General features: G+C 35.9%; 1 protein-coding gene across 14 annotated transcripts in view; it reads left to right on the top strand.

The window, feature by feature from the left end:
• BBX (BBX high mobility group box domain containing) overlaps nucleotides 1-25,904 on the top strand; it is a 285,719-nt gene that overhangs the window by 202,468 nt on the left and 57,347 nt on the right. For all 14 annotated transcript variants that reach the window (XM_077118493.1, XM_077118480.1, XM_077118481.1 and 11 more), the window contains 4 exons: nucleotides 46-241; nucleotides 7,035-7,102; nucleotides 20,855-20,935; nucleotides 23,797-23,871. In XM_077118493.1, coding sequence (XP_076974608.1) covers nucleotides 46-241; nucleotides 7,035-7,102; nucleotides 20,855-20,935; nucleotides 23,797-23,871 — 420 coding nt within the window. The remainder of the gene's footprint in view (nucleotides 1-45; nucleotides 242-7,034; nucleotides 7,103-20,854; nucleotides 20,936-23,796; nucleotides 23,872-25,904) is intronic.

The following is a 25,904-nucleotide window of genomic DNA, read 5'->3' as shown; positions in this document are numbered from 1 at the left end:
TTCAATCTATATGTTAATTAAAATCAGTTATCCTTTTATTTATAGTATAAAGATGCATTTATGAAAGCCAATCCTGGCTACAAATGGTGTCCTGCAACAAACAAGCCTGTGAAATCCCCAACACCCACTGTCAATCCACGGAAGAAACTGTGGGCCTTCCCATCTGACTCTTCAAGAGACTTGCCAAGCCCCAAGAAAGCAAAGACTGAAGAAATGCCTCAGCTTAACTTTGGAATGGCTGGTGAGTTTGGATGCTATTTTGTCTCTTCTTTAAAAAATAGAATACATTTAGACAATATTTTCAAACATATCCTAGAGGAACTAATTTTATAACCAGTATTGAGGCAATGACAAATATATAGCATAGCTTAGAGCATTGTAGCATAACATACATAAATGTATATATAATTAAGGAAAAGAGATATAGACCATGTAGTAGAATCATCATAAAAATGTGTGGATTCCTGACATTGACAATGTGCAAAAGTAGACCACACTGTTGGGATACTCTGTAGACTATCAGGACCTCAGGCAGTTTTTAAATTTAACAAAATAGTTTACACATGCACATGTATTAAGCTATCTAAATAAGCACCTATGTTACCATGGATGTTTGAAAAGTCACAATTTTGGTGATCATCTGAGTTTCTGAAATTTTGAGGCAGAAGTAGGGACAACTCCATCACAAATCTGAGATGCATTCAACAGCTGTGCTTTAAGGGAATTCCCACATTCATTCTTCCCCTACCTGCCATCCCATTCCTGTACAGGTCAGGCAAATTTTAACTTCCAGCTGGTCCCATTTGTAATGGATCCTTTGATACTCTTTGGGTGGTAAGGAATGCCAAAGCATTTACTACCGTGAAGAAAAGTATCTGCATTTAGCCTACAAGTAGTTCTATAATTTCTGACTATTGTAATGCAAGAGTCAAAAGAGGATAAACTTAGGGATAGGGCAGGGTGAGAACAGTGAAGTTGATGTTGTAGGGTTTCTGTTTTATTATTACAAACAAGTTTTCTATGAAATCAGAGTACCAGATCATTCACAATATGGTAAGTTTAGAAACATTAGTTGAGCATCATTTTGATAACAGATAATTTGTTATAGCCAGTAGACAAAACATCATAGTTCAGTGCATGATTAACAGTTTAACAAAGTATGTTGGTAGTATCCTATGTAAGATCTAAGAAAAGCAGTTAGCATATGGTAATGTTCTGAGTGAACAAAATCTTTAGATGACTGTTACGTAGGTGTCTGTAGTGTAATTCTAGCTTAGCTCCCAAAACAATACTCCTGCCTAAACCCAGAAGAATCAGAACACAGAAATCTGTCCTGAGTTTAGCTGCCACTATTTAGTTTTATCTCCAACCCACTTACTTACTAGATAGTATTGGCCAGCTCTCCAGACTTCCCTCATTTGTATCAGTTGGAATATTTTATAAAAACAGTTTATTATCAGGACCAAAAAAAGGGAACATGGATGATTGACCTCTAATTGAATTCTTTTGATCATCATTTGGCATTCATTGCTTTTTCTCCCAATTCTAAATCTAGTTCACTCCATATAGTTTTGTTTTGTTTTGTTTTGCATATACCTGTTCTTTGTGAACCAAATATTAACTGTAGATAAACTGAAGGATGTCTGTTTATGTTGCCGGATTTGGTTTCTAGGTTTTTGGCCAAATTCAAGGAACAGTATAGATAGAGCGAGCAGGTAGAAAATTTATTAAGTACATATGCAAGAAAACATGTGGCCACCCTTTCAGGAAGATAGAGGCAAGAGGCCAGAAACCCCAGTACTGTGAGGCAGTCTGTTTTTATAGATTTTGTTTCTTTTATAATTTTTCCTCCTTCATTGGTGCTTGATTGTTGATGACTTACTCATGCGGGTCAGTTGGTTCCACTCTTCTCCCTCCTTTGTGATGCTCAATTATAGATGAGTCTCTCAGGTGGGGTCAGTTGGCCCCAGTTGCTGTCTATTGCTGTTCTCAGAGATTTCTCCTTGTGGCCTTTTTCGAGTTTGCCCTTTGCTCATCAGCCAGCCACTTCCTTTATTCTAACCTGCCTCACTGATAGCCATGTTTCTTAGTTTAATAGTCTGCCTTTTATCTACAAGTTGAAAATGGAACCTTGACGTCAACCAAGATATTTACGAGTTCTCTTTTTAAAACAATATTCTTTAAAACAAAATACAGGAAAAATGAAAACCCCTTCCTTGCATTTATATCATTATATAATGATCTAATCTCATTTTGAAAAGCTGTAATCAGAGACCATTGGTGTGATAGTTCCAGTTATGTCCCTTTTCAACAAAATGAAAGAAAATTATTTTTCCTCTAAACATGGGGTTTAACTGTTTGAATCTAAGGTATATTTTGAAAGCTGTAAAGACCAATTTAAGCTTTTCCTAAGCGTGAAGTCTTTTGTTTTGATTTTTTTACCCAATGGTCCTTGTCATATGACATAAGCTATTTTTAATAACTCCAAAGCAGTGAAGTGCATAACTTCCAAGATGGTAAAGTTCTGTAGAATTTAATTTCTTATAGGCCATCTCTGTAAAGGGAAAGCATGCTGTTTATATATAGTTTTCATATTTCTAAATAACATTATATAAGTATAAATTAATATAAAGTTTGATGTTGATTTCCTGGTCTGTATTTTAGTATTTATACAGCAGACTTCATGCATATTCACATTGGTATATGACAAATAAAGCATGTTCCTATTTTGCTGTATAATTTCAGCAAACATGTTTTTTGTCTTTATTAGAAATTAAGTATCCAATCCTCCTGATCTTTAGGTGACAGCTGAGAAAGTTTTTAACTGCTTAAAAAACATTTTTTTTACTTTCTACTGAATTCATTTCCCAGTCCTGATTTCAGTTTTAAAAATAGATTTAAGCATCTATTTTAGCAGTCAAGATAGTTCTTAGAGCAATGACTTAACATTTCATTAAGGTTGGAATCATTTTTTAAATATTGTTATTGAGAAAACGCATACAGTCTAACCCATATTATAGTCAGTGGCTCACAATATCATATCATCACATAGTTGTGTATTCATCACTATGATCATTTTTAGAACATTTGCATCACTTCAGAAAAAGAAATAAAAAGAAAAAACTCATACATCCCATACTCCTCAACTCTCCCTCTCATTGACCACCAGTATTTCAATCTACCCAATTTTTGCCCTTTATCCCCTTATTTATTTATTTATTATCCTTACTTTTTTTTACTCATCTGTCCGTACCCTAGAGAAAAGGAGCATCAGATTTAAGGTTTTCACATCACACGGTCACATTGTAAAAGGTATATAGTTATACAAACGTCTTCAAGAATCAGGAGTACTGGAACATAGGTCCACAGTTTCAGGTTCTTCCCTCCAGCCACTCCAATACACCATAAACTAAAAAGGGATATCTATATAATGCATAAGAGTAACCTCCAGGACAACCTCTCCACTCTTTTGAAATCTCTTAGTCACTAAAAGTTTGTTTTGTCTCATTTCTCTCTTCCCCTTTCTGGTTAAGAAGGCTTTCTCAATTCCATGATACTGGGTCCCTGCTCACCCCCTGGAGTCAGGTCCCACATTGCCAGTGAGATTTACACCCCTGAGAGTCGCGTCCCATGTAGAAAGGAGGGCAATGATTTCTCCTGTCTGGAGTTGGCTTAAAGAGAGAGGCCACATCTGAGCAGCAGAAGAGGTTCTCTGGGGGTGACCCTTAGGCATAATTATAACTAGGCTTAACTTCTCTTTTGTGAGAATAAGCTTCATAGGGGCAAGCCCCAAAATTGAGGGCTCAGTCTATTGAATTTGTTATCCCCACTACTTGCGAGAATATCAGGAATTCCCCAAATGGGGAGGTTTAATATTAAAGATGGACTCTTAAACTAATAAAGAACTTTGTTTTATCAGTCAGCCATGCCAGTGTTTGCCTGTGTGTTCTGTCTATGTCTTCCTATATGTTTATCTTCCAACAACTGAGCAAATAGTCAAGCTATTTCTTGACTACTTGATTTTTTCAGAACATAATTTTCCTTCCAACAACAACCTCCTTCTCCTCTTCCTCCTCCTCCTTCCTCCTTTTTTAATACTTTTTTTTCCCCAAATTTATTTTTAACTTGACACTATAAGATGTGATTAGAATTGTTTCATGCATTCTCAAGACAGGTTGTGTACAAAGACATACCTCGGGGCAAATCTTTAACAAAAAAAAAAAATCCAAGACAAACAATGAAATTCCATTTCATTCATTCTTTTTTATTTGTCAGAACTATATATTCTTTTCCCTCTTTCTCTTTTTGCTGTTTAAATTACCCTTAGTGGTACTCTTCAATTCTGTGCCTTCCTCCAGACCTCCCTCTCCTGTCTTTTCAGCTGGCAGAACTCCTTTTAATATTTCTTGTGGAGCCGGTCTCTTGTTGACAAATTCTTTCAGGACTTCTTTGTCCGTGAAAACTTTAATCTCTCCCTTGGTTTTGAAGGACAATTTGGATGGGTACAGAATTCTTGGCTGGAAGTCTTTCTCTTTCAGGATCTTGAATATATCATACCACTGCCTTCTTGCCTCCAGGGTGCTAGTTGAGTAGTCTGAACTCAGTCTTACTTAGTTTCCCTTGCCTGTAGTAGATTATTTTTTTCTTGCCGCTTTCAGAATTTTCTGTTTTCTCTTCAACACTTGATAGACTGATTAGTATGTGTCTTGGGGAAGGCCTATTTGGATTTAATCTGTTTGGAGTTCTTTGGGATTCTTTGACTTATGTATTTATGTCCTTTATGAGGGTTGGAAAGCTTTCCCACATTATATCCTCAACTACTCTTCCTAGGCCTTTACTCTTCTCTTCTCCTTCTGAGACACCAATGATTCTTATATTTGTGTGCTTGTTTTGTCTGTCATTTCCCTGAGTTCCCAATGATTTTTTTTCCATCTTTTTTGCCATTTGCTGTTTTGAGTATTCAAAGTCAATTATCCTGTCCTCTATGTGACTTATTCTTTCTTCTGTCTCTTCAAATCTAGTGTAGTGTGCCTCTAGTATGTCTTTTATTTGGCCAACAGAGTCTTTAATCTCTGTGATACCTGCTGTTTTTCTATTTTTTCAAATTCCTCTTTGTTCTGTTCTACTGTGTTCTTAATCTCCTTTATTTCATTTGCTATCCCACTTATTTTATTAATAGAGTTGTGTGAACGTCTTTGATCAGCTCCAACGTCTTTGTCTCCTGGTTTTTCAATTTGGTCATTAGGCAGGGCTGTATCTGTCTGCATTGTGATATGCTTATTGATCTTCTGCTGTCTTCATTGCATGTAAATATCTTGACTGATTTACTTTGGGAGTTGATTTCTTTCAGTAGTCTAAGGCCTTGTGTTTGCAGGATGGTTGTACAGCAGGCAGCAGGGCACGGAGTGGAGCAGTCAGTATGGTGATTCTTTTCAGGATAGATATGGGTGCAGGTTGGGGATGTTACACTGATGCTTGTGAACATTGGGCGCCTAGCAGCCAGGGAGGATCTAGCTGTGCGGGTGTACCAGCCTGGAGGATGTAACCCTGGTGTGCACTGGTCTAAGGCATGGGATCCTTTGAACCTCAACAGCAGGTCAGCATTACATCTTCATAGATTAGGGGCGGAAGTGACCTGGTTGCGCAGGTCAGCACTTTCTCAGATCTGGGAAGTGAGGCTGAGGGCTATGCACATGCGGGATTTTAGGACTGCTGTGAAGTGCAGTTCCCAGAGCTGAATGATGTGACTGGGGGCCTGTGCGCATGTGTGGGCCTGGGAGTGTCATAAACGGATGTGCTGAACTCAGCTGAGCTCAAGGAGGGTGGGGTGAGGCTGTGTGACACTATGGGCAGGGGGTGGGGGTAGCCTCGGTATGGAGGTAAGTGCCTGCAACCTTTATGCAGTGGCAGCAGCCTGCAGGGAACAGGGAGGGGGAGGTAGTGCTCTGGAGGTGTGCAAGGGAGGCGGGTTGGGCTGCACTTGGGGTGAGGATGTGAGGCAGGTACGTGCACTGGGGGCTGATGGGGTGGGGGTGATTGTAGCATGGGGAATGGGAGCAGGTGACGGGTTTCAGGTGCATAGGGTGTGGAGTGAGTCACAGGTCTGGGGCTGTACCGGTGAGGATAGCACACCCAAGGAACGTGGCCTGGCTTACTTCCTAGTCCCTTGTTCCTATCCATGCCCTCCCGCGGGCTCCATGGCTCTGTACCTCTGCTCCAGGCTCCAGCTTTCTGCCTCTCAGTTCCTTGGCCTCTGCAACCAGGGCTGCCGCGTGTTGTACAGAAAGCTCTCCCAGGTCAACCATACTCCCGAATTCCCACCTCTGTCTCGCTCCTAGTCTTTCTCTAACTTTTCTGTGGAGCTGGACTAATCCTGAGCTGTTCTAGTCGGCCATCTTCCTAGAAGTCTTTTGTTGTTGATTATTGAGAGAAAGAAAACAAAGACTTTGGGAACATAAAAAGGATTTATTTTAAATCTTTAAGGAACTTGACTTATCCCTGAGATACAAAACATCAAAAAAAATACCTGATGGAAAATTTAGAGAAAAATAGTTTGAACAAAGCCGTCTAGATTTTCAAGGTCCATTTGGAAAAATTGTAGTTCCTCAGATAGCCTTGTTCTTTTTATCATCCCTGATTACACAAAGCAGAAATAACTGTTTGAGAATAGGATCTCAAACATCTTAGAACACAGGGCATAACACTCGTTTGTTTAAAAAATCCCATCTAATCTCCCCATGCAGCAAGGAAAGAAGGCATTATGTTAGGATGCAGTTCATCTTATAAACAGCTGTGATATAGAAGAAAATGTTGGAATGATGGGACACCAGGGATATTTAAAAGTCTTACAAAAGTGTGAGCACTTAACATATATATGCTAGGTTCTTGCTATATATAGAATTTTGCAAGTTTTCCATAAAAAGTTATTTGTGACTCCATTGAATTTCTGATTATTAGTCTTTGTATTTTTTTTCCTGACCGTATATATCATACATCACTCTTGTAAACTGATGATTTATTTTGTATTTATTTAGATCCTACTCAAATGGGAGGCCTAAGCATGCTGCTTTTAGCTGGAGAACATGCTCTCAGCACACCAGAGGTAAGCAGGTCCTGCATCCCTCTCCACTCTGCTCACACTAAGGGGTAAGAACACAGGCATTTATATTCTTTGCACACTGTTCTGCAGTTTCACTGTTTACAGCCGAAAAACAAACTTTACTTATGTTATCATGAAGATGTCTGTATGCACTGAGGATAACAGAAGTGGCATAAGCTGAGGAGGGCACAAACTCAAGACACCTGTGGCTTTTGGGGTTCCCTGAATCTAGGACTAAGAAATACAATGTTCAGATAATTGACTTTTGCACAAAAGTGTTATAACTCTGTCGGCTGGGTTTTATATTTCATTCAGTGTGTTCAAAATATCCCTACTTCTGTTATGTTTTCATTAAGACATGCTAGTGGAAAGAGAAGAGAGTAAAAAACATGTGATGATTGGTCTCTGTGTTATCTGAATAATTCCAGACTCCTATTTTGAAAATCAGGGAACATTGCATTCTAGGATTGTTTTGTTCTCTAAATAATAAAGGAAAAGAATCTGGGTCCTCGTGCCTTGGTTTCATGATCTCTTATTCCCTTGCACAATTACTGGATTGCTTTTGCTAAATATTATTAGGTATCTGGTTGACAGGTAGCAACAGTTAACCATGCGGTTTGCATTCATGGAATTCCTTTATTTTCTAGACCCATTTAACAGAGATCAGTCACTTTGACCATCAGGTCATGTTCTTTTAAGTACTAAAGATGGAAAGTTTTCAGTCCCTACCCAAGGTCCCTCTTTATAGCAAAATATCAGTTAGCTCAATTTTATTGCAGATCTTTTTTTTTTTTAATACTTTTTTGTTGTTGTTGTTTGTGAGCATGAAGCCTAGTAGTTTAAAAGACTCCGTGTAAGCTGTTAGTATCATAGAAGGCTTTTATTTTAGTTTACCTTTGGCACCTGCAGTTGTTAACCATATTGTCAATTTAATTATTTTGGTTCCACTCAAGTCAGTGTAGCAAAAAGTACGCAAATTGATGTACTGGTAATGCACACTTTTTGCTTATTTGCACTGTTGTACTAATCAGTTTTTTTTTGGGGGGGGGTCACATTTCATTCTTTTTCCATGTGACTATCCTGTTATTGTAGCACAATTTCACCATTTGTTGATTTTTTTTGGAAGTGCGTGGGCTGGGAATCGAATCCAGGTCTCCCACATGGCAGGGGACAATTGCATTATACTAATGATTAGTGAAAAAAGTATGTGTGTGTCACTTTGTGTCTTTGCATAGTTCTTATTCAACAGATTTGTACCTCCTGATAGGAAAGCATTGTCAGTCAACATTTCACTTTCTAACATATGACTGCTATCCTAAAGGCAAATCACTAACTTCCACTTGGGTGTAGAGTAGCCCAAGCATGTTCCAAAAGGTGAATGTTAGAAAAAGAATGCATACTTGACCTAGCAACACCATCTGACTCATCTGATTTCCCTGAAGATACTGCATTGTGAAAGTCAGCATCATCTTTCTTAACAAGTTAGATTACTGTGGTATTTTATGCCAAACATCTTGTGCTATTCTTTTCAACTTTTCAAGAATAAAGGTAAACAAATATCTGTAGAACTTATGGGTAGATGAAACTACTAGCCAGAGAAAAAGATGCCGTTGTTGGTTTTCTTTTTTTCTTTTACTTTTCCTTAAAGTTCTTCCCATTTTTAAGTACACCAAAATTTTGATACAAAAGTTTAGACAATGCAGTGGTAGAGCCTAATAAATGGGAAACATTTTGAGAATTCTAAGAGTAAAGAACAAAGAAAGTAAATGACTTGACCATACAGGAGAGGAGAGTTATGCTGAGAAAGAAATTAATAGCAGTAGTTGTTTAAGAACCACTTCTATGAACATATTCTTTTTCTTCATGTTCCCTATCTCTCTTATGAAAGATATTTAGGCCATTGTTGAAACTATGTTAAATAATCTAAGATTCAGAAACAATAAATCTGTGAAAGTTGTGTAAAATTATGCTACCTCTAAATATAATTAGTTTTGATATTTTACATCATTGATTTCATTAGACTTCATTTAGAGCCTGAATTTTTATGCCAAATACTATTTTATGCAAAGTAAAGATGGCCATAGAACTCTAGGGTCTTATACAGATAGGCAGATGATAACATAAGACAAATATAGTAAAAGAAAATTGGCAGGATGATGAGATGAGAAATGAGAGGCAGAAATTTCATACTTCTGACATTTGATACAATTGCTGTGAAGTTGTTGATACTCTTAGAGTAGGACCAGTTAAATTAAGTGACATTTTACAAAAATTCTTCCACAGAAAATGTTTAATCATAGTGGCTTTGTGTAAAATTCTCTTTCTGAAGTATGCTTAAAGGGAGGAGGTTTTCCTTTGTTTCTTGACTAGAAATCTAATCACATAGAAAAAGCTCTCAAAAGACTTTTTTAATAGGAAAATTTATAGATGAGTAATAGGTTAAAAAAAATCTCAAAGATAGAGCAGTTTACTATAACTGAAGTAATAAAGTCTCAGATATTAAAATCTTACTTATAGGGTAGGCAGTGGTGGCTCAGTGGCAGCGTTCTCACCAGCCATGCTGGAGACCTGGGTTTGATTCTCAGTGCCTGCCCATGTGAAAAAAAAAAAAAAAAATCTTACTTTACCTGTACTATTTCCTAGATCGCCCTGAAGTGTATTCGTAGAGTCTTGAGAGAAAATTACAGGTTCTTGAGAGATATTAGTGGTCATATAATAACAATTTGGGTTTTCTCTTTTTCCTTAGTCTTCAGATGAATTTCAAAGCTACTATAATATATTTATGGCATTATTAGTTCAATATTTTTATATACCACTGTTACTGAGCCAGGCTTTATTCTGTAATTTCAATTATAATAACTTTTTGTGTCTGATGAATAAGAGCAATGAATTTTGCATTTACAGTTGTTTTGGTTCTTGTTTTTTTACATGTCATCCCTACATTTTCTTTATACTTTGAAATGTTTTAAAATTTGGGGATTGGGCGGGTCACGGTGGCTCAGTGGCAGAGTTCTCACCTGCCATGTCAGAGACCCAGGTTCAATTCCTGGTGCCCACCCATATGAAAAAAAAAAAATTGAGGGATACATTTTAGAAGAATGTTGGTCATTGAGCAGTTTACTAGTTGTGTAAGTAAAACAGATGTATTGAGCAAGACAGACATAAAGAAGCAACTCGTAGTTCAAAATTCAGACTGTTACTCCGGAGACCCTGTGAAATATAAGCAAGAAGTTGCATTAAGGAAATAGACCCATAGCAGTGAAGGAATTTGAAAAGAGTATTTTCAGTGAATATGAGATTTCACCAAACTTCTTCAAGTGAAAAAAATTCTAGTAAACGTTATTTACTCAATAGAATATGATATGAGTGGCCAGCAAAAAAAATAGGCTAGCAGCAGGTTGCAGAGGAGGTGTGAGCCAGTCTGTTCAACAAATACCTGAGAGATTTGAGTGAATGTATACATTTTTTTACTTTAAAGAAATCAGCACCACCACCACCCCCCATAAAAAAGAAGAAATAGAAGTTAATAATGTTCACCTCAAACTTGGGGAAGGGGCTTAGATTAACAGAGTTAAGCCCTTTCCAATAAAGGGAGCCTTTTTTTAAAATAAAGGCAGGGAATCAACAATACCATCCTGACCAAAGGGAGAAAAGAAGTGTAAGTGATAAGGTATTTGCTGAGAGAGTTCAAATAGAGTCGAGAGGCTACTCTGGAGGTCACTCTTACACAAGCTTCAATTAGACATTGCTACCTATTGTAACTTGCCAAACCCCAACCAAAACCAATCCTGCCAATCCTAAAGAATACCTAGGGTATTATGTAAGATTCTACAAAGGTTCCATGCACTAGGGTAACCCTCCAAAAACCCTCAACCTCCAGAGAAAGATCAAAAGGTGATGGTTGAGTTATACACAGAAGGTAAGGTTTAACAAGTGAGTATGATTGCTGAATCATTATATTAATATTCCTTTTAGTCTCATATGTTAGAGCAGCTAGAAGTAAAAACCTAGAACTGAGGAATTATAGCCCATACCAAACCCTGAAATCTATTCTACAACTGATTGTTGAAATGTTCTTTGAAATGTATTGCTTTTTATTATATATGTTATTTTTCACAAAAAAGAAAAAGTTACTTCTTCTAGCCCCCAGTGTTTTGGAGCAGCTCTAAAGAGAAATGTGAAATGGTGGAATGGTAACCTATAACAAACCCTGCAATCTGTTCTGTATTGACTTATTGAAGTGTACTATGAAAATCATTGCTGTTTTTCTCTTTTCTTTGTATATATTTTATATTTAACAATGAAAAACATTTAAAAAATAACATAAAGGCAGGGAGTATTACAATTCAGTGGGTGTAGAAGACACAGTTATTCAACATGTGATAGATATATAGAACAGCTTGAATTTAGTCTTGGAAAAGGCAGTATTCAGTTTTGGTCCTAAATAAGCCAGAAGAATCATCTTGGCTAGAAGGAGTAGTTTGGGGTATAATGAAAAATAAGAGAAGTTAGGTGAAATAATTATGGCTGATGAAAAGCTGTGAAGGCATCATTATCTACTTCGTTGAGTAGTCGATTCTTTGAAGCTAAACCTTCAAATATATGGGAAATACCTTAGAATTTGGTCTGTGATTTTAAGATGCCTAGTTCTTTTTTTGAAACCAAAAGATAAGACACTAAAGTTTTGATCAAGCCACTTTTTTCTTTGCTTTCTATCTTGTAAAATGGAGCTAATAATAACTGCTTACTTCTCATTCCCAAGACTAGTATGAAAATTAATTAAATAAAACCTGTAAGGCCTCTTTGACCCTCCTGGAAAGCATTCATGTAGGTATATAGACTTATTATTACCTAAAGTTATCCTTGCCATTTTGTACTTGACCTGTAAGCTTAAATTATATAGCCATTACTTCACAGATTGTAAAATGTTTTGCCAGCCTATCACACACAAAAGTTCCTGGTCCTTTGACTACTTGTAAGAAATTAAGTTATAATTTAATTTCTTTACCACATGGTTATCAGAAGGACACAACTTTTAATACTTAGGAGAAACCAGTATATGAAGTAGAACCTTAACGGAGTTAACATCAAAGTTAATAGGCGAGATGCTAGCAAATGATGACACATCCATTAAGTAATGTTAAAGGTCTTGTATAAAAATTGAGTTGTTTAAGAACTGTATATCATCTTTTCAAGCAGATACTCATTTGAAAAGTATTCATTGCATGCCCTCTGTATAATGGCATGTTAGGAAGGGAACAAACCAGAACCAGGCAAAAGTTTCTTGCCCTCATGGAACTGATATTATCTGAGGTTCAGGTCTTTTAAAAATATAGTATGCTTTACATGGTCTTTCTGGCTTCAGGGGGAAGCACGTGGATTTTCCATTGTTGATCACCATCTTCTTCTTAAAAAATAAGAAACTCATATCCAAATATTAATGTAATTGAAATTTGAAAATATTTTGTTTTATGTTTGTTATATCAATATTTTACCTCCACAAAACCTAACCTAATTTCAACCAGATTAGTTTCTTCCATATTACAGCATTTGATTTAGTCTTCCCCTTTAATAAAGAGTTCTTGTATTGTTTTTCTCACTGTATACTATGTATACATCTTATCTCCTCCAGAAGTCTTAAACCAACTTGGGGTCAAGAACAATGACATAAGATTAAAACTGGAGCATTAGTAGCTTCCCAGTGCCCACAGAGTAATTATTATGACAACTAACATTTATTGAGCACTTCCTCCATTCTGACCCTTGTTCTTAAGTAAACTACGTAAGAATAATTCTCTTAATCCTCTTAACAACCTAATGAGTTAAGTCTTAGTTACCCCATAAGTAAATATTAAACTGTTAAATGAGAACACACAGGGTTAAATAACCTGCCCAAGATTGCACAGCTAGGAAGTGGCAGAGCTGCGATTAGATCCCAGGAAAATTAATTCCAGTCCTTATTGATCATACAGGGACCTTTCTGATTCAACCTCTACCCACTTTTCTAATTCAGCCTCTGCCCACCTGGTCTCAAGTCTGGTCACTTCTCCTGTGATGTCCTATGCTACTGTCTTCCTGAAGCTAAAAGCATCCATAGCCGGATCATGTCATAAGTTCTTTCTGGTGGCCAAGTACTGGACTAAACACCTTATATTAATTATCTCATTTCACCCATCTTAGATCCCTATGAGGTCAGTTTATTATTCTGTACATTTCATAAATAAGGAAACTAGACTTTAAGAGAGGTTGAAAAACTTCTCCAAGGTCACACAGCTAGGAAGTGATAACATTAGGCTTTAATCCCACATATTTTTCATTAAATGAGATAAACAAAATCCAAGCTAGAGAAATCTTGGCTGCACTAATATTTGTTGAATGAACAAATGATTATATCCTTATTTTAAATATTTGTTTAAATTTAACAAATATAGATTAAGATAAAAATTGAAAATAAATGTTTTGCCATTTTTTATTATAATTTCTGACATCAGTAAAATGTGGAGAATTATTTATCTACCCTTTAGTATATTTGAATTAGTTTGATAGGTACTTCTCTTAGATTACTGTATTTCACTCTTCCAGGATGCTTAAATCTATTGAATTCCAACCACATACCCTACCCTCTAGACATCAGAGTTTTTATTTCCTTTTCACAGTTTTTAGCATTTAGACACATTTTGTTAAAGAAAAAAATACGGTCTAAATTCTACATCAAGTACTCATTGAGCTCTTTGGGATTTCTCTCTTCCTGGGTAGAACCTCCCCCCTTTTATATCACTGCTCACTGCTTATCCAGCCTCCTTATCCATCAGCAGTAGAATTCAAAGCCTAGAGAAGGAGGACCACTTTACCCATCTTGACTGCCAACTTTATATCTTTGATGGGTCCCAGTCTACATTGCTCAAGACAGTGATTGACTTTCATGAACTCCTGAGTCTGTCAGAGATGGGTGGGAAGGAGTTGTGTGGGAAGTAGGCAGCTTGAACGGTGGGCAGTTCTAGCAGGATATAGAGATGGAGTACAGAATAAAAAAGGCACCTTCTCCCCAAGAGAAGGGTAAAGGTAAAGTGGTGGTAGTATTCTTGCGCAGTGTCATATGAAGAAGTCAGGTTAACATTGTTGCCCACTTTATCAAATGATTAAATGGAAGAAAGATGATGTGATTCATCCTGATTCCTACAGCAATTACATATAGAACTGAACTTGGAGTCTGGTTCTGAACTCCCATGCTTGTGCTCTACCACATGGCTTATAATGATAGGAGGACTTTATTTATCGAATAAAATTAGTATTCAAGCAGGCCTGATGCTTAGAATAGAAGTAGGGTCTTATCTTTCCTTTCAGCCATGTGATTTGACATGTATTCTTATCCCTGGGAGACTTGCCATGGTCACGGTTTTCCCTCAGTGCTTTTCTCAGCTTTATACAGTACTAGTTTCCCAGGTAGCCAAGAGCAATGCTTTAAGACTCAAATTCTCCTTTAACCTAATTTAGGTTTAAGTAAGAGTGGCTTTATTTTTAGGTCTTAAAAACATTCTAGAAAGAGTGACATAGATATACTATGTTTAAGTTTAAACTTAAGAATTAAGGGTAAGAATCGGGTCATTTGCCCCTGGATTCATGCAGGATGTAAATACGGAACATCTGAGACTGACTCTTCTACCACCTAACATCCTCCCTGTCCTCCAAACCAAGCCTTCTTCTCTTGAATTCCTTCCACCAGCTAAAGGCATTAACCCACCTTAGAAACACTGGCATTGTCTGGCTCCTCTACCTCAGCCCCTTGACATTCTTCCAAACTGTTACTGAGACCTGGCGAATGCCTTCTCTTATTTAATAGGGGCCCCATATCTCAGCTGGTTTATTTTCTTAATCTTCTAATTGGTCTCTTGCCTCCGGTTACACCTCAGCCAAGGTCACCCACACTCTACTCTCAGAATTACCTAACTACATCTCATCAAACCACTTCTCTGACTAAAAATCTTAGTGAGTGTTCTGTTCTGGTTTGCTAGCTGCCGAAATGCAATATACCAGAAACAGAATGGCTTTTAAAAAAAGGGAATTTAGTAAGTTGCTAGTTTACAGTTCTAAGGCCGAGAAAATGTCCCTAGACATTAAATCAAGTCTATAGAAATGTAAGGCATCCAAGGAAAGATACCTTGGTTCAAAAAGGCCGATGAAGTTCAGGGTTTCTTTCTCAAGTGGAAGGGCACATGGTGAACACAGTCAGAGTTCTTATCTGGAAGGGCACATGGTGAACATGGCATCACCTGCTAGCTTCTTCTCCTGGCTTCCTGATTGATGAAGCTCCCCAGGAGGCATTTTCCTTCTTCATCTCCAAAGGTCACTGGCTGGTGGACTCTGCTTCTTGTGGCTATGTTGTTCTGTTCTGCTCTCTCTGTCTGAATTACTCTCATTCTCCAAAATGTTTCCTCTTTTATAAGACTTTAGAAACTAATCAAGACCCACCTGAATGGATAGAGACATGTCATCCCCTAATCAGCTTAACAACCACTCTTGATTAAATCACATCTCCAGGGAGATGATCTGATTAGTTTCAAACATACAGTGTTGAATAGGGATTAGAAGAAATGGCTGCCTTTACAAAATGGGATTAGGATTAAAACGTAGTTTTTCTGGGCAGGCCACGGTGGCTCAGCAGGCAAGAATGCTTGCCTGCCATGCCAGAGGACCTGGGTTTGATTCCCGGTGCCTGCCCATGTAAAAAATAAATAAAAAATAATAATAATAAAAAAAAAAAACGTAGCTTTTCTAGGGTACGTACATCATTTCAAACCAGCACAGTGAACTTCCCATCGCCTGCAACCAAAATTTCAAAATTCTTATCATAGAATTCAAATTTTCTCCATCTCGTTGTCTCTCATCACACTGCCATGCATCTGTTTCTTCATCCACACTAGGAAAATAAAATCACTTTCTCAAACATACAGGGAACTTATTTGCCTCTATACTTTTCCTCCCGCTGTTACTACTTCATCTCCACACTTATCTGTAAGAGAAATTTTAGTGTTCCTTTTAAGCATGTCCTGGATGTTAACCTCTGTTCCTTCCTTCCACCTGTCCCTAGACACAATGTCCTCTCAAAAGACTTACAGTATTCTGCCATAATACTGTTACAATCACTTATGTGTAACTAAACCCAGCACTAAACATTTTCGCAATTTAAGAGTTGAGCACATTCCCCTCATCATTTATTTTATTCTACATGGTAGATACAAAGGGAATGTCAGCATTCTGCAAGCAGCAGTCATTGTACCTGGCACATGACAGAATATCTGTTGAAAGAGTGAATAATCAGAAAATGTTTGAATTAGCGAGGGCAGGAAAGTATTGGGTCTCAGTTTCAACCAGTGCACTTAACCCTTCCCTTGACCTTGTGTTCATCCTGATGCTAGCAGGGTGTGGCTTTGGGTTTTGTGCCTTGCCAAGAAGGAATGAGCTATTTATTAATACCTAGCTTTCCAAACCACTGACAGTGTGCATAACTGGCTTGATGTTGTTTCATATCAATAGGTTGGATCACGTATCTGTGTCCGCAGTTTTCAATATCAGAATTCTGTGAAAAAATATATTACTTTGCAGTAACACTTAACTATGCCAATCATTCCCTTTCCTTGGTTACAGAATAGCCACCAAATTAGAGGGAATATTGACTTTAAGGGAACTTGAATATATGGTTAATAAAATTTTGCTTTAAAAATCCCTTTTAAAATCTCTAGCTATTTCCTGGATATATAGCAACACCTAGTGGCTTTATGGATTATTTCAGAGACTTTCTAGAAATGTAATCTTGTTTTGTTTTTCTTTCACGCTTTTATTAACTTCTGCTTGTTTGATATCTTGTCCTTCATCTTAATTGATGAAAAATATCTGACTATATTCTTTCTTTTCTATTTAGAAAGTAAATGGAGCATAGGAAATCCTAGCATAGGAATGGATGTTGACAGAATTGATGTTTATCCATCAAAAGTGTACCCTACCTAATAAAAATAGGTAATTTAAAATACTTTAGGGAGGGCCATGGTAGCTCAGCAGGCAAGAATGCTTGCCTGCCATGCCAGAGGACCCGGGTTCGATTCCCGGTGCCTGCCCATGTTAAAAAAAAAAAAAAGGTAATTTAAAATATTTTAAATAAAATAGCAGGTTGACATAGCACAAGAATAAACATTTCACAAGGTCTGGAATTCTCTGACTAGTGGATTACTGAAACAATAGCCTTTCATGGAAAATATCCCCTAGTTTTCATGTGGATAAAACCCAGATTTCTTTATCAAAGTGTGTGTATATTAATGTATGCACAAATAAACACTTGCATTAGATCCCTTATTGGGTACTCATGAATGACTTCTACATATAAACATTTTGCACATCATTATACCTTCTTTACATTTTGACATTTTAGATGAAAATGTGTAGCTCACACATTTGTGCCTTCCTAATAAATGATATGTAATTAGCCTTATCTTAACAATTTAGAACCATCATTCACAATATTAATTATTGCATTGAAGTGGTGCCTTCAGGATGAATTTGGGGGTTATTTACCCTAATTTGCTTTAGATAGACTACAAAGTTTTATGAAACATTTGTATTTATTCTTTACATTTCTTCTGTCTTCTCCCTCTACCTGTCACTTCCTACTGCTTATGTTGTTCCTTCCTTTTTCTTATCCCTACTCTTGGCCCCTTCTGATTTGCTGCTTCTGATTTACTGTGGACTAGGCAGGTAACCACATTGTTTAGCAGTAACCTATTATCTTGTTCCTAATGCTGTATGGTTTTCATTATACTACACCAAAGATAAATATGAAATCCACAGCAATTAAAGTGCGAATACCTAGATTTTGAGAGAGGACCTAGGCCTCTAGCTGTGAGTAGCAGGCACAGGCTTTATTGTGCAATTATTCCTACTTTAGCCATTCTTTTACTTCACTTAGTCTTTGTTGTGTACTTCCCTGGCCAGGTCATTGAGAGTCTTTGTATTTACATGCAGATGGAGTTATGCATCTACTATGTGTCAAGTATATGGTGAACATAAGCAAGCACACCTGGATCCCTTTGATTGCATCTGCAGTTGGCATAACACGCAGGATTACAAATGCCTTGATATATATTTACATTTGAATTCTCCATTCAAAAAGAAAATGGTATTTAAGACCATTTCATCCTAAAATTTGCCAAGGGTCTCATTTAACTTTCAAACTTAATGATTTGGTGTGTGATTTTGGTCAAATCTATAGATGTCATTCAAAATGAAGTTGAATTTTTCTTCCTGCAACTAATATGGACTTTAATGAAGACACAGGGTAACTTATCTCCTCATAAATGGTAACTATTTCTCATGTATCATGGGGTCTGAAATAAGAATATATGTTCTATAAACTTAGTACAGGGTAGTTACCATAAATGATGATAAGTTTAATTTCAGATATCATTTAAAGTTCCTGGCATGTATACATCTTATGTTATTAGAATTGTATAAACACACTTTATATTTTTTAATTAGTCCTAATCTTGGTATTGTCACATTTTTTTTATTTGCCAAGACCTGTAGGAGCCAGACACTTAGGATTTCTTTATAAACCAGGAAGTTTTGTTTTTTTGTTATTCCTAATTAAAATATCTTTTTTCAAAGATAGCTTTAGATAAAAAGAAATCGCCAGTCCTTTGTGGCTACTGATTTCAGCATTTGTTGGCCTTCTTTTTTAGTATATTTTATGTCTCATTGGTTTCAAATTCTTGGAAAGCAAATAAAATGACTATTGGGGACATTTGGCAGATCTTGTCAAATATTCAAGTGATAATAAGGAAGTCAGGCTTTGGCAGCCAAACCACAGGTGGCAAATTAATTAAAGCCTCTGCATCTTCTCTGTGGAGCTTATCACAGGGGAAAAGGTGGCTATTAATTCTTTCAGATCCAAAAATGACAGTTAAAATTTCAAGAGCTTGCTTCTGCACAATGGCCTGTAACTCCATTAGAAAAACATATCCTTGATATCTAATGAAGAAATTTATAAAGAAGCCCTGTTTTTAGGAGTGTAATCTGGATGACCTATGCATTATTTCCATAGGATTCAACAGCTAATATAATCACACGCAGCTATAGTTAACAGTACAAAATATAAGAATATTCTTTCATGAATTATAACAAATGTGCTATACTGATACAAGGTGTTAATAATGGGGTAATACATGGGAAAAATACACCTAGTGTAAATTATGGATGATAGATAATAGTACTATTTTAGTAAGCTTTCATCAATTGTAACAGAGGATCCACAACAATAAAAGTTGTTGGGGTTCAGGTGATTTTTGGGAATCCTGTGTGTCATGCATGATGGTTTTGTGAATCCACAAGTCCTCTAATTTAAAAAAAAAAATGACATTGGAGAAGATTTTTAATAAAGCAGGAAAATTAATATATTGTTAAGTATTAGAAAAGAATATTCTATAGCTATTATAATATATATTTGTTGAAAAAGTATCTATGTGTACAACTGGGAGAATATATACAGAATATTAACAAGAATAATGCCTTTGTTACCTTTGCAAATTAATATTGTAGGTGATATTTCTTCTGTTTTTTGTTTTCATGTTTTTCACATTTTCAGCAGTGTACTTGGTTTATTTTGTAGTCAGAAAAGTTATCAAAAAGTATCTTTAACTTTCTATTTTTCTTTTTCTTCTGGAGTAAAAGGTAGGACTCACTAACCTCATTCAGGAAAAAGAGGGGAGGGGACATACTGATTTGGAATTTAGAAGACCTGTTGTCAGTTTTTATTAGTTTATTTAACAAATACTTCCTTCATTGTGCCGAGGTATTATTGGTGGAATACCACATTGAGCAAACTCCCCGGGAAAAATAAATAAATATGTATGTCTTGTGGTGATAAATGCTAAGTGCCACAAAGAATAAGGATAAATGGATTAATGGATTTAGGGGAGGGAAGGTATAGATTTATCTGTTCTAAATGTTTTCATCTATAAGAAGAGAGAGGGTAAGAGTAGAGCAATAACGAAATCCTTCTCTCGCTAATATTCTGAGTCCCATGACTTTTGAGTTACCCTTGTGTAAGTTATGTCATCCAAATGCAGATATGAGTCACTTCTAGCTTTGAGATAAGAGGAAATGTATATCCTGGGGACAGAATTTAATTAAGAGCAGCTTAGGTTAAAGAAAAGTCCGTGGTGTTTCTGTAACTGTTGTTAATGGTATATATAACAAAGCATTAAATGTTTACTCAACATGGTTAAATAGTATACGAGAAAATATATATTGTAAAAGAAATTTCTCCTGAGGAAATAATAACCTTTCTAACATTAGACTTGTATATAAACACATGGAAACCCTGGAAAACTTCAGTTTTGTTTTCCCAAATGGCACAAAATACCAAATCTTATTTGATATTTTCATGTAGTCAGGTGATACGGAATATAGGGGAACCGAATATGCAAGAAGTAGATAGTCTTCAGATTGGTGGCAGAAGGCCCATTGGTTTATTTACAAATGATCAAGTGTCATTGTAGAAATTCTCTTAGGTAAATATTAACCTTTCTAAGGACATCTCTTTCTTTTTGTGGCCTTATTTAGCAGTTAAACGGCCCATTTGGCCTCAGATTAGGAGAATTATAGCCACTCTTTTCTTGAAATAAGAACGTTTTAGGGAACATTTGTCTTTTGTTGGCTTCCAGAAACTACTCCTATGATTCCTCATGCCATCTTTCTTTTTTCCAGGTATCCTCGGGCACTTGCAGGGCTGACATTTCAGAATCGCCTGAATCACGTCAAAAGTCACCATTGTTTCAGCTTGCTGAGGTAATGTATATTGAAACTTAATGAGAACATTAAGTTCTCATTATAAAGCAAGCTTAAATTTGGGTTGATGATAGTAATGGAAATCAAAAATGAGAAAATATAACCAAATTTGAAAGACATGTTGTAACTCAAGTCTCTTAATTAAGGAATAACTATATTTGTTTACAGGAATTATTTAGTCATACTAAATATTATTACACTTAAACTTCACTAATTCTTATTCATAGATAGTACGGTTAAGAATATAATTGAATTATTGTTAGAACTTAGTCATTTATCAGGTGTTATTTGGTAAGTCAGAATACAGAATCAACTCATAGTTGCTGGCTGTGTATTCCTTGTGTTTTAATATCTTGCATCAGATTAGCCTGGCTCACTACATCTCTGACACTGGTTCAAAGAAATGATGCAGCAGAAAAGCACAAAATCCTTGATATCAAGTCCAAAGGTTAGAACTGCTTTCTAAAATATCTTCATTTTCCCTAGAACTCAATATGAAGCCATCATTGATTAATTTTTTTCTAAATTCTAAACTGTTTGCTCTTCCCTTATTCATATGAATTGTCCTTCATCAGACCTTCCTCGTGTTTCCCATCATGTTATGGTTTTGTATAGAAGGAGTATATTTTTAGTTTCAGATTTTTTTTCCTTCTAATGTCTTTCCTGGTGGTTCTCAAAAGTTCTCACAAAACTACTTTGCACACTGGCGTATTTGTCCCATTGCTTTTAGATATTGCTCGTAATATGCCTAAGGGCTTGCTGATTCCACCCGAATATTATAATATATATTTGCTCCTATAATACTGTTACTTACCACTTCTCTTTGCCTCTGTGTGTGATCTACCAGGAATTCCAGTTATTTTATATATTGCTTTTTTAAGAATTTAATGTAATAGATGATTTAACCTGCAATTTCTTTTTGAAAGCAGTTATAGACATATAAATTTTACTGGTTCCAACTTTAAAAGCAAAGATACTTATCCAGTGATCCTTAAACCTGTAAAAATCTAATGAAATCTTTAAAATTTCATACAAAATTTTGGATGTTTTAGCAGTTATGCAGTTTTGCATATATATAAGATTCCAAAGAGATCCCTGACCCTAGTGCTTTATTAAGGGGTCCTTAATCTAATATTTTCTAGCACCTCCCTATTCCTGTCATTTGCTTGAATTCTTAATTTATATTAAAAAAAATCTTTGTTCGGATTTGTGAAGTGTTTTTCAGAAATGTAGATGGATTGTTCCACTGGTTCTATTTTGTTCATTTTCTCATATAATCCTTGAAGAAATATACACTAGGTTATTTCCCCTTACAAAAACTGTTTATTTTCTCTAAGTTTTATGGAGGTTTATTAGGAATGAAAAGTAATAAATGAAATAAGTCCTACTCAGTTTATAATTCCCAGGACTTCAGGAAATCCTTGTGGACTTATTGACTGTCTGTCAGGCTTGCAAATTTCGGTCATTTGAAATGACGGATTTCATAGTTTGACTGAGAAGCCTTAAACAGTTTCACTCTCGAGTGTCTTCAAAATACTTGGTTAACTTATACTCATTTACAGTGGTTTGTTTATATCTAGTTTGTTAACTAGGATCTGGGAGGGTTTTTTTTTCCTTTTATGTTTTGCTGATATATGCAAACTGAAATCTTTATCCAGATATATAAGGGAGTAAAACTTTTCCTAATGGCTTCAGCAGTGAACAAAATCATTAATTCATTCAGTATCTCTACATCTTCACTACTTTCTTCTCATCCATAAGCATCGTTTTAATATTGTATTACCACCAGACCAGTAGTTTTTCTAACTAACTTTCGTTAAAATAAAGAAAATATCTGTGATTGAAGACTTAAGACTGAGCTGCATTTATTGCTTGGTTAAGGACCTTTTGATGCAGTTGAGCACAGCACAGTTAATGGAAGAGAAAGACTTCCGTGGGAATGGGAATGTGCTAAAGTGATAAATGCCTTGGCTTTCTGCTCTCAAGACTCAGATTTCACCCAACTTTGAAATATTTCCTTATGTCCCTCAGTGCAAACTTTTAATGAGGCTACCATAATTATCAAGTGGAAACAAAAGCTCTTTGAATAAGTATGATGTGGCAGAATCCTCTATCCACTATCAGACAACTAAAAAGTATATGTGTTTGTGTGTGTTGAGTGAAAGGGGGCATGCATGGTGTTATAAAAGAGAAAAAATGCCATTCATATTCAGTGAACAGTTTATGGAGTTCTGATGCTATTCCAAGCATTACATATAATGGCTTGTTTTCTTCTACCACAGTCCTATGAAACGGGAATTATCATCTTCATCATTAATTTGTATTTGGGAAAATAAGTCTCAGAAGGGTTAAGTGAGCCGTTCATGGTCATGTAGCAGGTACATTGCAAAGCTAAGATTAAATGCCTGGTACCCTGACCCATGTCCAGCTGTTTTTCCAGTGCTTTTTCACAGCTACCTCTAAACAGAGAACAGCTTTTGGGGAAATGGTATAGGAAAGAGAAAAAAATGGCTGACTTTACTAGTAGCTTCCAGTTTTAATAATATATTTTTTGTAATTCATTGAAATAAGGAAATTCATCTCAGTAGTTCCCCTCCATGTTGTTTGCTATGTACCTGGTACCCTTTCAAGGGTCATGACAAAAGACCAAATTCAGTCTTTTTGTTCTTTCCAGTCATCTGTTTTTAGAAATACGACCTTGTCTTCCTTTACCATTTATATTGTTCTTCAAAAAGAAATTGAGAGTGATGACTCATGTCTTAATCTTTATCAGTGTCCACAGTGGAAATATATGGCAAAATTTAAATAGTCTGATATGGGAAAATGTCCTTGTACATTAAGAATTACTTGTTCTCTTTCAGATATCTTCAAGTACGTCCCATCCAGATGCTCCTACAAAACAGTGTCAAGCATCAGCCTTGTTTCAGTTTGCAGAGGTATGGCCCTTTCTTTTCTTTTTAAATGTTTTTTGGGCTCAGGAAATACTGAAATGGAGTTTTAACAATGGATCTTGAATTTTAGGCTTGCCTACTGCCGCTATTAACATAATACATGTTAACAGAATATTTATTGCTCTTTGCTGCTCTTTGTATCATAGTCAAATCAACTCCAGATTTTATAACCATTGTATAAGCATTCATTAAAGAGTTAATTCAGAACAGAAAAGTACCTGTAATTCTTTTATTTCATTTTTCCTTGTTTTTAATTTATTTTAAAAGTTTGAATAAACTGGGCAGGCCACGGTGCTTCAGCGGCAGAGTTCTTGCCTGCCATGCTGGAGACCCGGGTTCAATTCCCAATGCCTGCCAATGTTTAAAAAAAAAAAAAAAAAAGTTTGAATAAACTGCTGTCAACATGAAGGCCAAAGGATTCTAATTTATTAAATTTTTCCAATAGTGAAATTAGATTTTGTAGTTCATGTAATTCTTTTAACAGCAAATGCATTGGTGAATGCATCCTGTTAAATCAGTGCTTAGCTTTTGATGTGATGCAACTTCAGCCAATACTTTTGTTATTGTTTAATCCTAAACTTACATCAGGTGAGCTTTCATAAAGTCTTAGATTTCTTTGGATTGTCAACCAGAGAGAAAGCATGCACTAGAAAGCATTTACTTGGTTGGTATGGTGAGGAGGCAAATCTGATGCCATAAAAACTTGAGTTTGCCATAAAAACTCTGGCCTCAAGCATATATTCATTTCTAACAAACACTTTAAGACAAATAATAAAGTGTGTATGGTTGATGAAAATAAGGTAATGTCTTTCCTCTTTCTTTTCCTCTTTATTAATTAAAAAAATGCACATTATAAACTAAGCAGTCTTTATAGGGTTGAGAGAAAATGATGAGCAGGACTGTTCTGTTTAATATTGATATATTGAATCACTTGATTCATTTGAATAAAAAGTACTGCATTAATGAAATGTAAAATGATATCCTTTTGACAGAAGAAAACCCAGCATCTTACTTTGAAAATGAGGGAAAAAAAACCTTCAGCTCTTAGATTTTTAAAAAATGCTGCTCCCTCTTGGGATGTTTGTATCAACCACTATGGCTTTATACCCTCAGTTGAACTGTTTATCTAAAGGCTTCTGTGTCACTATTTTTGCTTTAGCCATTGAGGCTATTCTGTAAATCTGGTAATAAAAATATCTGTTATCATTTCAAGAAACAATTTGCTTGATGAATCTGGATAAATTAAGGTTTTATTATAATTTTCCATTATGATTTGAACAGGCTGTTATTTTCACTGTTTGGGGGAAGTAGTTTTTGTTTAGTGCTTCCTTGCTTTCCTCCATTTCTTGATGACCATTTGATACTAATAATTTTTTCCAGGGTTAAAAAAAATTGGCTTGGTGATTAAATTTATTTTTAATATAAAAGTGTATCTGAACTAATTCCGCACAACTTTTCAGAAACATTTCCTTCAAAACAGTTTATTTGCTATATTCTGTTTGATTAAATTCTACACTCTGTAGGATGAATGTTAGAAAGGTGGTGGTTCATCTTTGACACACCTGATATTTACATATGCACAACTACCAAGAATATTTAACTTAATTTAAAATGTTAGAAAGGTGATGGTTCATCTTTGACACACCTGATATTTACATATGCACAACTACCAAGCATATTTAACTTAATTTAAAATGTCAATGTTGGATATCTCAGCTGTTGCTGGTGCATTTCTAACAGTAATCACCACTCAGAGTGTGATTAAATAAGAGATTCCATCATTAGACTCCTTAGTTGTTCCCAAACCCCTGGGGCAGCTCTGAGGAAACAGTTTGTTGTGACAGCCACTGTCCTGTAATTCTGGAGAATGAGATCCCATGCCTCTTTTAAACAAATTTGTCCTTGTTGCTCATTACACACCCTCCTCAAAACACAAAAAGATTTGATCTGTGCCTCTCAGCTTTACTAAAAACACAATTTCAATTTTTTCTAGGAAAAAAAAGAACTCTTCTTACTTG

Source organism: Tamandua tetradactyla, chromosome 10, assembly GCF_023851605.1.
Source record: "Tamandua tetradactyla isolate mTamTet1 chromosome 10, mTamTet1.pri, whole genome shotgun sequence".
Lineage (NCBI taxonomy): Eukaryota > Metazoa > Chordata > Mammalia > Pilosa > Myrmecophagidae > Tamandua > Tamandua tetradactyla.
The sequence above is the reverse complement of the archived record's forward strand: the minus strand, read 5'-3'. Positions and strand labels throughout refer to the sequence as shown.